The sequence below is a fragment of the Dipodomys ordii genome, unplaced genomic scaffold, assembly GCF_000151885.1.
Source record: "Dipodomys ordii isolate 6190 unplaced genomic scaffold, Dord_2.0 Scaffold11, whole genome shotgun sequence".
In the NCBI taxonomy this organism is placed as follows: Eukaryota; Metazoa; Chordata; class Mammalia; order Rodentia; family Heteromyidae; genus Dipodomys; species Dipodomys ordii.
The window spans coordinates 17,268,490-17,280,294 of record NW_012267227.1 but is presented as its reverse complement, the minus strand read 5'-3'; the positions used below and the strand labels follow the sequence as shown (position 1 = coordinate 17,280,294).

The window sequence follows — 11,805 nt, the reverse complement described above, 5'->3', positions numbered from 1 at the left end:
ATTACCAAACTGTTTTCAAAGCACGGACGTCTCTGAAATTCCTTTACTGTTTTCTTTCATGACTTAAGGACAGCTATAGCGGAGACACTGGCAGTATGAAGATCACCACTGTTTAACTCTGCCTAATGGCAGACGAGGCCAACCCGCTCATAGCTCGGTCCTCTGTGCGGCCCAGGCACTTGGTCAAGCCTCTCTCTGATGGCTACAGGCAACTTGTCCTATCTGATTAGGACTGCCACTGAGAAAAAACAAACAAAACGCGAACTCCTCACCTCACTAGCCCTGTCCTCTGTGATCATAGGAACCATGTCAGGGCTCTGACTTCCTTTTATTTTGCTGTATTCCCAAGGGCCCTATTTTGCCCCCAAAGAGAGGTACCTGCAAGGACCACAGACAACCTGATTTACATAAAATTATCTCACTCCATTTTATTTAAGATTTTTTTATCCAGTTAGTAAAAGAAAGATGTGTCTCTCTTTATACATATGTACAAGTTCAGTTATAAAAATAGACAGCACATTCAAAGAGAAAAAAGGCTTGGCATTTTTCTGATTCCCTCTAAATAGCATCTGTACATAGGAGTCTGGATTTAGGGAGGGGAATCTTAATGATTTAAATTAAAATGATCCCCCTATAACCCTTACTCCAAAAAAATTTAAAAATCAATCTATCTAAACTCAATTCCGCGATTTTCAGGTGTGCAAATTAGAGGCTGGCCCGCCGAGAAGCACCTGCTCCACGAGTGAAGCCCGGTGGAGTGCCTCCTCTCAACGCCACCCGCTGCCCCCCTCGGAGGGCAGCAGCTCAGGCTGCTGGGGCTGCCCTCTTGACACCCTCTTCACCTCATTCCTGCCATCCCTTCCTTTCTCAGTGCAACAAAGACCGTGCATACAGCCAAGCAGGGGGCCGAAGGGCAAGGGCGGGGAGACTGTGCGTTCAAGATGGGCGAAGGGGCGTCTGTAAGAGGGGCAGTGAGAATGTCCTGCTGATTGAGGTGGCTCCTGGTCTCGTACTGGCTTCTGGGAGTCCCTTGGGTGGGAGCTGCTGCTACTGCTGCTGGTAGGACCTGAAGGCTCCCTGGTGTGAACCATGCTGGACAGGGAGGAAACGCTGGGAAAACACCTGCCTGGTGCCCTCTGCCATCCCTACAAGCCACCACCTTCTCTGGCACCCACTGTTCTACCTTCAATGAGGACACCGCTGCACATGCCATCTGGAGACCTGGGGAGCTGCCCAGAGACGGCCAACACCAGGCACACCCTTTCTTCCTTTCCTGGCCCTACGGGAAATCTTACCCTTAAGAGCAGCGTCCACGACGAGGGGTTCTCCACAGCACCTGCACAACCTTTACAAGGGGCGTGGGCAGAGGGTGGAGCAGGGTGAGACGGCGCGCCTGAGCATCTCAAGGGGTCCACATCAGCCCTCCCTGGCGAGAGGGCTAAGACTTGGCCACAGAGTCCATCTGGGACGCTGTTGGGCTGAACCCCAGGGCACTTCCCTTTGGAAACAGGTGATGAGAATTCTCGTACCATCCACCTGCCTACCCTTGCTGCCACTGGTCCTGTCCGCTCTCTGACTCAGGATTTAAGATGCTGTGCCAGACGTGCCATCCAAAGACCATGTGCAGGCCAGGGCTCTCGCCCATGGTTTGGCTGAAGGAAGCGGAGGGTCCAGACGGTTACCGTCCTCCAGAAGGGTTGGTGCCTTTGCCTGGTTTCCGGACCAGGGAGTCTGAGGCTAGGCTGCTGGTCACATGGAGGCTCTTGGGAGTCCCAGGAACATTATTCCCTTTGCTCAAAGGGGAACTTAAGGGAGATGAGGCGCTTGAAGGTCCAAAGTCAGCAAGGCCAGCAGGCCGGACAAGGGATGTTTGCAGAGGACTGTTGGCAGAGATTCCTGTGGGGATGGAGAAAGACACAGGATGGTCGGTAAGCAAGCACCAGTGTATGTGAGCTACCTCAAAGCCAGGGGTGCTGGTTATGAGTCTGGGCTGGAGGCGGGGCAGGAGTCCCTCCCTAAATGTGCCGTGTTCTTACACCATATTCCCATTCGTCCCTCTTGCCAACCTCTTCTTGGCATATCTGCTTGCTGGTCCTGTTAATTGTCTTTTCAATAAGAGAAAACAACATCTATTTAGTTCTCCACCTATTATCCCATGCAGAGTGAGACATCCTCTTGGGGCTCTGGATAGAACAACACAATATAGGATGTTAGGACTGCAGAATGGGACCTATAACTTTCTAGGCACTGATGCCCCTTTTTTTTTGCACAGCAGTTGAGATTGGCTATTTCCTCCTAAATTTCACAGGAGATGTTTCTACTCCCCTGTAAATCTGAGGTTGGAGGGTGTGGTTCAAGTGCTACAACACTTGCCTAACTAGTGCAAGGTCCTGAGTTCAAAGGCCAGTTACCACTCAAGTGACAAATAGTGTGCTTTCATAGCCCGGTTAAGTCTGGGCAGGGGACACAAAGCCATTCACTCTCCCCATTGTGTCTATACGCATGAAATTCTCCTGGCTGGCTGTGGTCAATCCTGTTCTCTAAGCCCTGCCACTTTAAGGATCCAGGCCATATATCTAGTCTTGTGATAGCTCCCTGGGTAACCATGGACTTTTCTTTTTCCTAGTGTGAGTCAAATTACAAATGATAATACAATGTCTAATACAGTTCTTCAGTGTACTACTGTTTTGCCTTCCTATCAACTTTAAGTGCTTGATGGGCAGATGGTCTCTCTGTTACCCACAATGGAGTGAAAAGTCAAATCCAAACCCATCCTCCTCTTGTTTTTCATTTCTAGTTAGCAAGCATTATTGAATTTTCTCTAGCTGTTCCACCCACTCATACCCTTCTCAATGAAGGTTTCTAGAGAAACCCTGACAAGCAGGTCATCCACGGTTGAGTCCCTGCCACACAGCTGTAACACTGGCTAGACTGTTTCCAAGGCAACAATCAGCTGGCAAAGGGTTAAGAAACAATGGGCTAGCTGGAATTTGTTACGCCTGAAATCCTAGCTACTCAGGAGGCTGAGATCAGAGGATCACAGTATGAAGCCAGCCTGGGCAGGAAAGTCTGTGAGACTCTTACTTCCAACCACCAAAAAAGCCAGAAGTAGACCTGTAGTTCCAAGTGGTAGAGCACTACCCTGAGAAAAAAACCTCAGGGATAGCGCCCAGGCTCTGAGTTCAAGCCCCAGTACTACCAAAAAAACCAAACCCAAAACAAAGCAAAACAAAACAAACAGTGGTCTAAGCTATTATACTTATTTCCCGAATGAAAAAATAATGAGATTCACTGCAGTAAGAGACAGAAACTAGGGGCTGGGAAGGTGGCTCAGTGGTAGAGCGCTTGTCTGGCATGCCTGAGGCCCTGGGTTCAATTCCTCAGCACCACATAAGCAAAAAGAAAAAAGCTGGAAGTGGCGCTGTGGCTCAAGTGGTAGAGTACTAGCCTTGAGCTGAAGAGCTGAGGGACAGCGCACAGGCCCAGAGTTTAGGCCCCACGACCGAATCCCAAAAAAAAAAAGAGACAGAAACTAATCTTAGCACTTACCACAGACCAAGTGCTTTCTACTCCAGAACATCTTTACTTGCTACAACAATTCTGAGGTAATGACGCTAAAGCCCATGTTTTGAATGGACACAGAGCTCTCAATTGACTCTTCACCTTCTCCACACTCAGATATCTTGAATTCTACAACTATAATCACTCTTCATGTCTATCTCAATAGCTATGTCCCTTTTCAAACTGTCTGTAGTGATATACACTGTTAAACTCTTGCCCTGTTTTCCCAACCTTAACTCCCTCTGCTCTTCTTGGGCACAAGCTGACTGACCTGCTTGGTGACCCCCCAATTATTGCTAACCCTGTTGGTCATTGCTAACTCTGTTCTTTCTCATCTGTCGTCTTTTTTTTTTTTTTCTTGTTCCAGTCCTGGGGCTTGAACTCAGGGCCTGGACACTGTACCTGACCTTCTTTTGCTCATGTCTAACAGTCTACCACTTGAGCCACAGCACTACTTTGGCATTTTCTGTTTATGTGGTACTGAGGAATCAAACACAAGGCTTCCTGCATGCTAGGCAAGCAGTCTATCACTAAGCCACATTCCCAGCCCTTCTTCTCCTTTCTGAATTAATCCTACAATCCATGTCAGTGATCCATGGCCCCTCCCCTTCTGACTTACAACTACAAATAGGCCTCCACTCTTTTTACTTCACTGTATTCTGCCTTCTGCTGTTAAACCCAGTGCCCTCCTCTATTACACCAAGAACAGGGTCCTCCTGTTACTCTTATGCACACAGCAGGTGCTTAATAAGCAAGGGAAGGGATCGTGTAGCTGGATGAATGTTAACTTGATGGAAATGAGAATCTCAGAAGCCAGGCTATAGCTTCATTCTGTCTTATCACAGCTCTGTGCACTTCAGAGGTGGCACTCTACTGAGTCAGGAGGGCAAGGGGGAGTCAAGGCTCCTAACCCTACACAAGGAAGCAGAACCCCAAGCTGGGCTCTGGGAGGGGGTTCTCAGATGTTCTACCTGACAGCACTCTCAGGAGATCTCCGGGCTGTCCCTGACAGTCGGCAGCCACCCTGGCATCCGCACCTTTAGACACGTTGTACCCATATGCGGCATAGGCAGCTGCGGAGGCTGCGGCAGCCCCTGCTTTGGCTCCTGCCATCGCAGCAGCACTACCCGCCGTGGACTTCCGGCTTCGGCCTTTCCCCGCTCCTTTGGCTGTGCTTCCTGAACCTTTGGGGCGGCCTCGGCTTCGAGCTGAGTGACCACGTCCTGCAGCTGGCATTTCCTGAATAGAAATTCCTATGGGAACAAATGGCCAAAAGGGGAAAAAAATTAATCTCAAAAGGTTAGCAGAATCTTTCCTTGAAAGGGAAAGCTGGCACTTAGTATATGTACATATCTATCTCTGGAGACAGTCTTCTAGGTTGTCCAGGCTGGTCTTGAACTCCTGAGCTTGAGCAGTCCTCCCACTGTCAGCCAACAAAGGGTCAAGACCATAGGTCTGCACCAGCAAAGCAAACCTGGCTTATTGGAGCCACCTGGCAGGTCTGTCTTCATTTAATGGGCAGACCACTCCATCACACACAGAATCACTACAAGTCCTAAACAACTAACAGCTGGACTTTGCCGGATGCCTTCCTTCTGAGGAAGGGTTCCAATACCCCTGGATATCTTCTTACATTAGCCCATAACACTAAAAGAACCCCAGGGACTTGATACCTAGAATTCTCCCACACAAAGAAATATACTTCTGGGGCTAGGAAGGTGGCTCAGTGGAAGAGCTCTTGCCTTGCATGTATGAGGCCCTGGGTTCGATTCCTCAGCACCACATAAGCAAAATGAAAAAAAGCCAGAAGTGGTGCTGTGGCTCAAGTGGTAGGGCACTAGCCTTGAGCTGAAGAGCTGAGGGACAGCGCCCAGGCCCAGAGTTCAGGCCCCACAACTGGACCCCCCCCCCCAAAAAAAGAAATATACTCCTGTCTCGGAGAGTCCACTTTTACTTCCAACAAACACCCTTTCCTGGTCCTAATCTAAGGACTATGAAATGCTAAAATAGGTGTTATAGCTCTGAGTTACAACTCCAGCTCTCTTCCTCCTCTTACTAGCTCACATTAGTTGTATGTTACACTTCCATATGTTTTTAATATATTCCAGTTCTACTTCTTTAGCTTCCCAACAATAGCAGCAACATTGAGTTTCCAAGAATAACAGAAAATGTCCAGGAAAGCTTTCATTAAAAACTACCATTGCCGGGAGCCGGTGGCTCACGCCTGTCATCCTAGCTACTCAGGAGGCTGAGATCTGAGGATCGCGGTTCAAAGCCAGCCCAGGTAGGAAAAGTCCATGAAACTCTTATCTCCAATAAACCACCAGAAAACTGGAAGTGGCATATAGCACAAGTAGTAGAGCACTCACCTTGAGCTGAAGAGCTGAGGGACTGAGGGACAGCACCCAGGCCCAGAGTTCAGGCCCCACAATGGACAAAAAACAAACAAACAAAAACTACCCAAAGTACTCAGTGCAGGTGGCTCACACCTGTAATCTAAGCTACTAAGGAGGCTGAGATATGAGAATTGATTCAGAAAAATTCATGAGACCTTTATCTTTAATTAATCAGCAGAAAGCTGGAACTGGAGGCACAAATGAATGGAAAAGGCCAAGCAAGAATATGAGACACAGGGGCTGGGAAGGTGGCTCAGTGGTAGAGTGCTTGCCTTGCATGCATGAGGCCCTGGGTTCGATTCCTCAGCACCACTTAAGCAGAAAAGGCCAGAAGTGGCGCTGTGGCTCAAGAGGTACAGCACTTGTCTTGAGCTGAAGAGCTGAGGGACAGTGCCCAGGCCCAGAGTTCAGGCCCCACTACCAAAAAAAAAAAAAAAGTATGGGACACAAAGTTCAAAGCCTCAGTAGCAGCCTCCAAACATTCCCTAAAACCTCTCTCTTCCTTTTACTTGGTAAGATTACTGAAAAAATATGCCTGTAAGGTCTCCCTATTGCTCCTTTTCTTCTTCAAAGGAGAAAATTTCTATATCCTAAAAGGTACCAGGATCTCTCACCCATCACATAACCAATGCTTTCCCTGAGTGAGGGGGCAGGCCTACGCCGGATGAGCCAGCAGCGTCACTTACCATTCACAGTGTCTGAGACAGAGCCTGTTACGGAAGCAGGAGAATTGGTGGCTCGGGACTGAGGGGCTGAGGAGGCGGGGTCATCCACAATGACCAGCATGTCACTGCTGCTCTCATCAGGGGGGATGGAGCCTGTGTGCAGCTCACTGCTGATGGAAATCTACAAGTAGAAAGGGTGAGATCACCAGTAATCTCAGTGCCTGCAGCCCTTGTACCTGAGTAGGAATGAGTTTCATGGGGTTTGCCCGAATTGCTCCCATCTGACTGTCTTCAGTGCTGAGACTCAGATTCCCCTCTGGCTTCTGAGTGCCAGCCTGTCCTCATCTGCGTTTCTCTTTATAAACACTGTGTGCTACCCTTGGACGCAGTCACTCCGTTGTGTGGAAGCATCCAGAAGTCTTGCCTCACCTCACTGAAAGGGCTGGGCATGGCTGAGTCCACGCTTATGAAGGAGTCATCCCCATCAGCAGAGAGGTTGGAGTTATCCGCCGAAGGAACAAATGGGATCACCAGGTTTACACCTTCTTTTCTCCTTTTCCCATCTAATTCATCTTCCTTTTTCTTCTAGAAACACAAAGGTTAAGATATGCAGAAAACCATGAGGATATGGCTCAGGAGAAAAATGGTATAAGAAAATGATAACAAGTTCTATTCTTTATAAATATCTAGGGATAGGTGAAAATGTTAGATGCATTGTAGCTGGGCACTGGTGGCTCATGTCTGTAATCCTAGCTACTAAGGAGACTGAGATCTGAGGATCATAGTTCAAAGACATCCTGAGCAAGAAAGTTCATGAGACCCTTTCTTTAATATGCAACAAAAAAGTTGAATGTGGGGCCGTGGCTCAAGTGGCAGAGTGCTAACCTTGAGCAAAGAAAGTTCAGGGACAGTGCCCAGCCCCCAGAACCCCTTTGCCTTATTCCTAAAGATGTACTGTATTAATAAACTTCTTTGGTGAACAGCAACTCGTTTGTACTATTTAAAGATTTTTTAAAATGTCTCATTAAAAAAAATTTTTTTTTTGCCAATCTTGGGGCTTGAACTTGGCTTGGACATGGTCCCTGAGTGAGTTTCTTTCTTTCTTGTTGGTCATGGGGCTTAAATTCTGGGCCTGGGCACTGTCCCTCAGCTCTTCAGTTCAAGGCTAGGCTAGCACTCTACCACTTGAGCCACGGCGCCACTTCCAGCTTTTTCTGCTTAAGTGATGTTGAGGAATCAAACCCAGGGCCTCATGCATGCAAGGCAAGCACTCTACCACTGAGCCAGATTCCCAGCCCTGTCCCTGAGTTTCTTTTGCTCCAGGCTAGCACTCTACCACTTGAGCCACAGTGCCACTTCTGGCCTTTTCTGTTCATGTGGTGCTGAGGAATGAAGCCAGGGTTTCATGCATGCTAGGCAAGCACTCTCCCTGGGCTACCTTCCCAGCCCCTCTCAATTACTTTTTTTTTTTGTCAGTTGTGGGGCTTGAACTCTGGGCCTGGGCGCTGTCCCTGAGCTCTTCAGCTCAAGGCTAGTGATCTAGCACTTGAATCACAGTACCACTTCTGGTTCTGATGGTTTACTGGAGAAAAGAGTCTTGTGGACTTTCCTGCCCAGGCTGGCCCTGAACTGCAATCCACAGATCTCAGCCTCCTTAGTAGCTAGGATTACAGGCGTGGAGCCACCAGTGCCTAGCTTTTTTTTTTTTTACTTTAAATAATACAAAATAACAGGTTAGATATTTGGGAGTGTAGAGGCCCAGGGAAGAGGTAGATATGGGAAGCCCAGACTAGTAGAATTTTCATCTTTTACTTTATATGGATTTTTCAACTTTGTAAAACCAAATGAGCATCAGGGGCATCTTTCAGGCTAAAAAATCTCTGCTCAGAACAGATCCAACTGAGGATATGTATTTTACAACAGGAAGAATTGGCACATTCACAGGTTCCTAGGCTGCTGGCAATCAAATCAAAGGCTGATGGTCAAAGACATACAGACTCTTTTTTAAAGAGTCTATGGGTTCTAATAATACTTGCAGTTTATAACCATCATTTGGCACTGACAGGTGGTTTCCATGATCAAACTATGACTATTAACAGGGTGAGTCTGTGAGAGTAATATAGCTCTAGCAAGACTGTAACTCTTCTGATTAAGTGTTCAGCTGCCCAGAACTGCTTGGAATCACATTCAAAAGGAGATGCAAGCCTCACATCTTGAAGCCATTCTGTGAGCTCCAAGGCCTCCCTGCCCCTATCCACACCCAAATGAAGATACCTTCTCTGCATATTTTTCCCGTTTGCGCTTGCGTTCTTTCACTCGATTGGTTTCTTCCTGTTGCCGTTTCTCTTCCTGTCGCAATCTCACTAACAAGGAAATTTAAAAAAAGAAAAAAAGAAATACTGTTAGTCATACCTCCTGAGACCAAGAGGGTGCTATCTTCTGACCTTTATAAGTTGTAAGTTCAATCTAGTTAAGGCAGGTAAGTGATGTTTTCCTAGCTCAAAGAAAGAGCACTGTTGAGATTTTCAGTAGCATGTGGATCCAAACTATGATTCCTTTCCATGTAATTATTATAGGCCTTTCATTGTGTTGTCTCCACCTTGACCCTTTCTTATTTTTTGTGTCAGTACTGGGTCGTAAACTCTGGGACTGAGTGCTATCCCTGAGCTCTTTTGCTCAAGCTTAGTGGTCTACCACTAGAGACACAGCTCCATGTCTGGCTTTTGTTTGCTGTTAACTGGAATGGACTTTCTTGCCTGGGCCAGCAAGATGTAGCCACCTGAACAGCTAGAATTACAGGTGTAAGCAACTGGCTCTGAACCGTTTTTTTTTTTTTTTTTTTTTTGGTTTTCAATTTTTTTTTTTTTTTTTTTGGGTCAAGGCTTGAACTCTAGGCCTGGGCGCTGTCCCTCAGCTCTTCAGATCAAGGCTAGCACTCTACCACTTAAGCCACAGCCCCACTTCCAGTCTTCTGGTGGTTAATTGGCGATAAAGAGTCTCACGGACGTTCTTGCCCAGGCTGGCTTTGTAATCCTCAGATCTCAGCCTCCTGAGTAGCTAGGATTACAGGTATGAGCCACCAGCACCCAACTCCTTTTTTTTTTTGGTTGGTCATGGGGCTTGAATTCAGGGCCTGGGAGCTGTTCTGTGAACTCTTTTGCTCAAGGTTAGCACTCTACCACTTTATGCCATAACATCACTTCTGGTTTTCTGGGTTAATTGGAGATAAAGAGTCTCATGGGCTTTCCTGCCTGGGCTGGCTCTGCACTGCAATCCTCAGCTCTCAGCTTCCTGCTGAGTAGCTGGGATTACAGGTGTGAGCCACCAGTGCCTGGCTAACACATTGCGCCTTTTATTCTCAGATGTTTGGGGCTGGGAGGAGAGGGTATGGAGTCTCTAGAGTACATACGTTTCTTTTCTAACTCCTCGTCATCTAGAAGAAGACTAACCACCTCTTTGGGTTTCAAGGTATCTGGTTTGAAATTACCACCGGAAATCACCATCCGCTGAATCTACAAAAGGAAGATAAAAAAGTCACCTGCAGGTATCCATTCCCTCAGAGGATGTCCAGGATTCAGAAATACGTAGACCCCTTTTCCACCTGCTCCTCAGGAGAGGCCTCTGGCTCCCTACTTCTTTCTTGTTCATCTGACTGGTTGTTCCAGATTATTTGCCCCACACAAAGAACAATGATAATTTCTTTGTTTGGGACTGTTGACAGCAAGAAAACCAACAATGCAAACACAGAAAAAAAAAATCAAACTATATAATTTCTTTGGCAATTCATACAATTTGGAGGCAGGCAAACTGAGAGTACTAGAAGGAGAAAGCAAAGATGTTACCCCTCCTTCCTCTGAATGTGAACGTGTCACAGGGGGCCATTACTGGTGTTAGGCTGACATGAAATGGCTATTGCATAGGTCCTGATTTTCCATGCAGAAGAATTTTATTTTCTCCAAGAATAATGAAAGAGAGTCGGTTTAATCAACACGGTGGTTTCTGAATAGTCATCCTTCCCCCTTTACCCCTGTAGTTACCTCACTCTTCTCCTTGGCTCTCTGTAAAATGCGCTCCTCAATTGTGCCTTTACAGATGAGCCGGTACACGGTAACTTGCTTTGTCTGTCCCAGGCGATGGGCCCTGTCCATGGCCTGCTGGTCTACAGTGGGGTTCCAGTCGCTGTCATAGAAAATCACCTACACAGGCAAGGTGAGAACACAGCAAAAGCTGGAGTACTCTCAGGGCAGGACCAGAAATTCTGAGAGCAATGTAGTCACTCATCTGCTCATAATGGCTTATGTTATCAGGGAGAGATTTAGGATGAGAAGATATGTCTTCTTAGTAGATCAAGCTATTCTTTCAGTTGCTCTGGTAAAACAGACACTTTTCTTGTCTCTTTACTTTTTGTTTAAAAAGAAGCAATAAGCCAGGCATGACTGAGGTGTACCAGCAGCCTCCACGTGGGAGGCTCAGGAAGGAGGATGATTTGGACTCAGGAGTTTAGGACTAGCTTAGGCAAACAGCAAGATAAAAGAAAAGCAGTGATATTAATAGTTAACAGTCTAAGTAAGTGGTGGGCTTGGGTTAAGAGGGGATTAGGAAGCCTTTCCTATGTATTGGGGATGGCTTGGAAAGAAACAGGTACTTTTCTGGCAACTTCTGGCTTGCCTCTAATAGGGTCATTTCCTGTCCCCTGAATTCCAAGGATGGAATGTATCAATGAGAGCTACTTCTAGTTTTCTGAACAACAGAAACAAAACAACCCTTCCCCCCAAAAACTACAAAATGTACCACCACCAAATAATTCTAAAACCTATAGCTTTCTGGATTTTTTTTGGTTGGTCATGGGGCTTGAACTCTGGACTTGGGCGCTATCCCTTAGCTCTTTAGCTCAAGGTAAGCACTCTACCGCTTGAGCCACAGCGCCACTTCTGGTTTTCCAATGTTTAATTGGAGATAAGAGTCATGGAGCCAGGTGCTGGTGGCTCACACCTGTAATCCTAGCCACTCAGGAGGCTGAGATCTGAGGATCTTGGTTCAAAGCCAGCCCGGGCAGGAAAGTCCATGAACATTTATCTTCAATGAACCACCAGAAAACTGGAAGTGGCACTGTGGCTCAAGTGGTAGAGTGCTCGCCTTGAGCTGAAGAGCTGAGGGACAGTGCCCAGGCCCAGAGTTCAAGC

The 11,805-nt window shown here is 47.1% G+C and overlaps 1 protein-coding gene across 1 annotated transcript in view; it reads right to left on the bottom strand.

The window, feature by feature from the left end:
- Positions 1-406: 406 nt before the first annotated feature.
- The window catches only part of Ino80 (INO80 complex subunit), an 87,297-nt gene continuing 75,898 nt past the window's right edge, over positions 407-11,805 (bottom strand). Inside the window, exons 27-33 of the mRNA XM_013009999.1 lie at positions 10,660-10,818; positions 10,032-10,134; positions 8,897-8,985; positions 7,052-7,207; positions 6,644-6,803; positions 4,599-4,814; positions 407-1,896 (exon numbers count right to left, since the gene is read on the bottom strand). Coding sequence (XP_012865453.1) covers positions 1,679-1,896; positions 4,599-4,814; positions 6,644-6,803; positions 7,052-7,207; positions 8,897-8,985; positions 10,032-10,134; positions 10,660-10,818 — 1,101 coding nt within the window. The 3' untranslated portion in view covers positions 407-1,678. The remainder of the gene's footprint in view (positions 1,897-4,598; positions 4,815-6,643; positions 6,804-7,051; positions 7,208-8,896; positions 8,986-10,031; positions 10,135-10,659; positions 10,819-11,805) is intronic.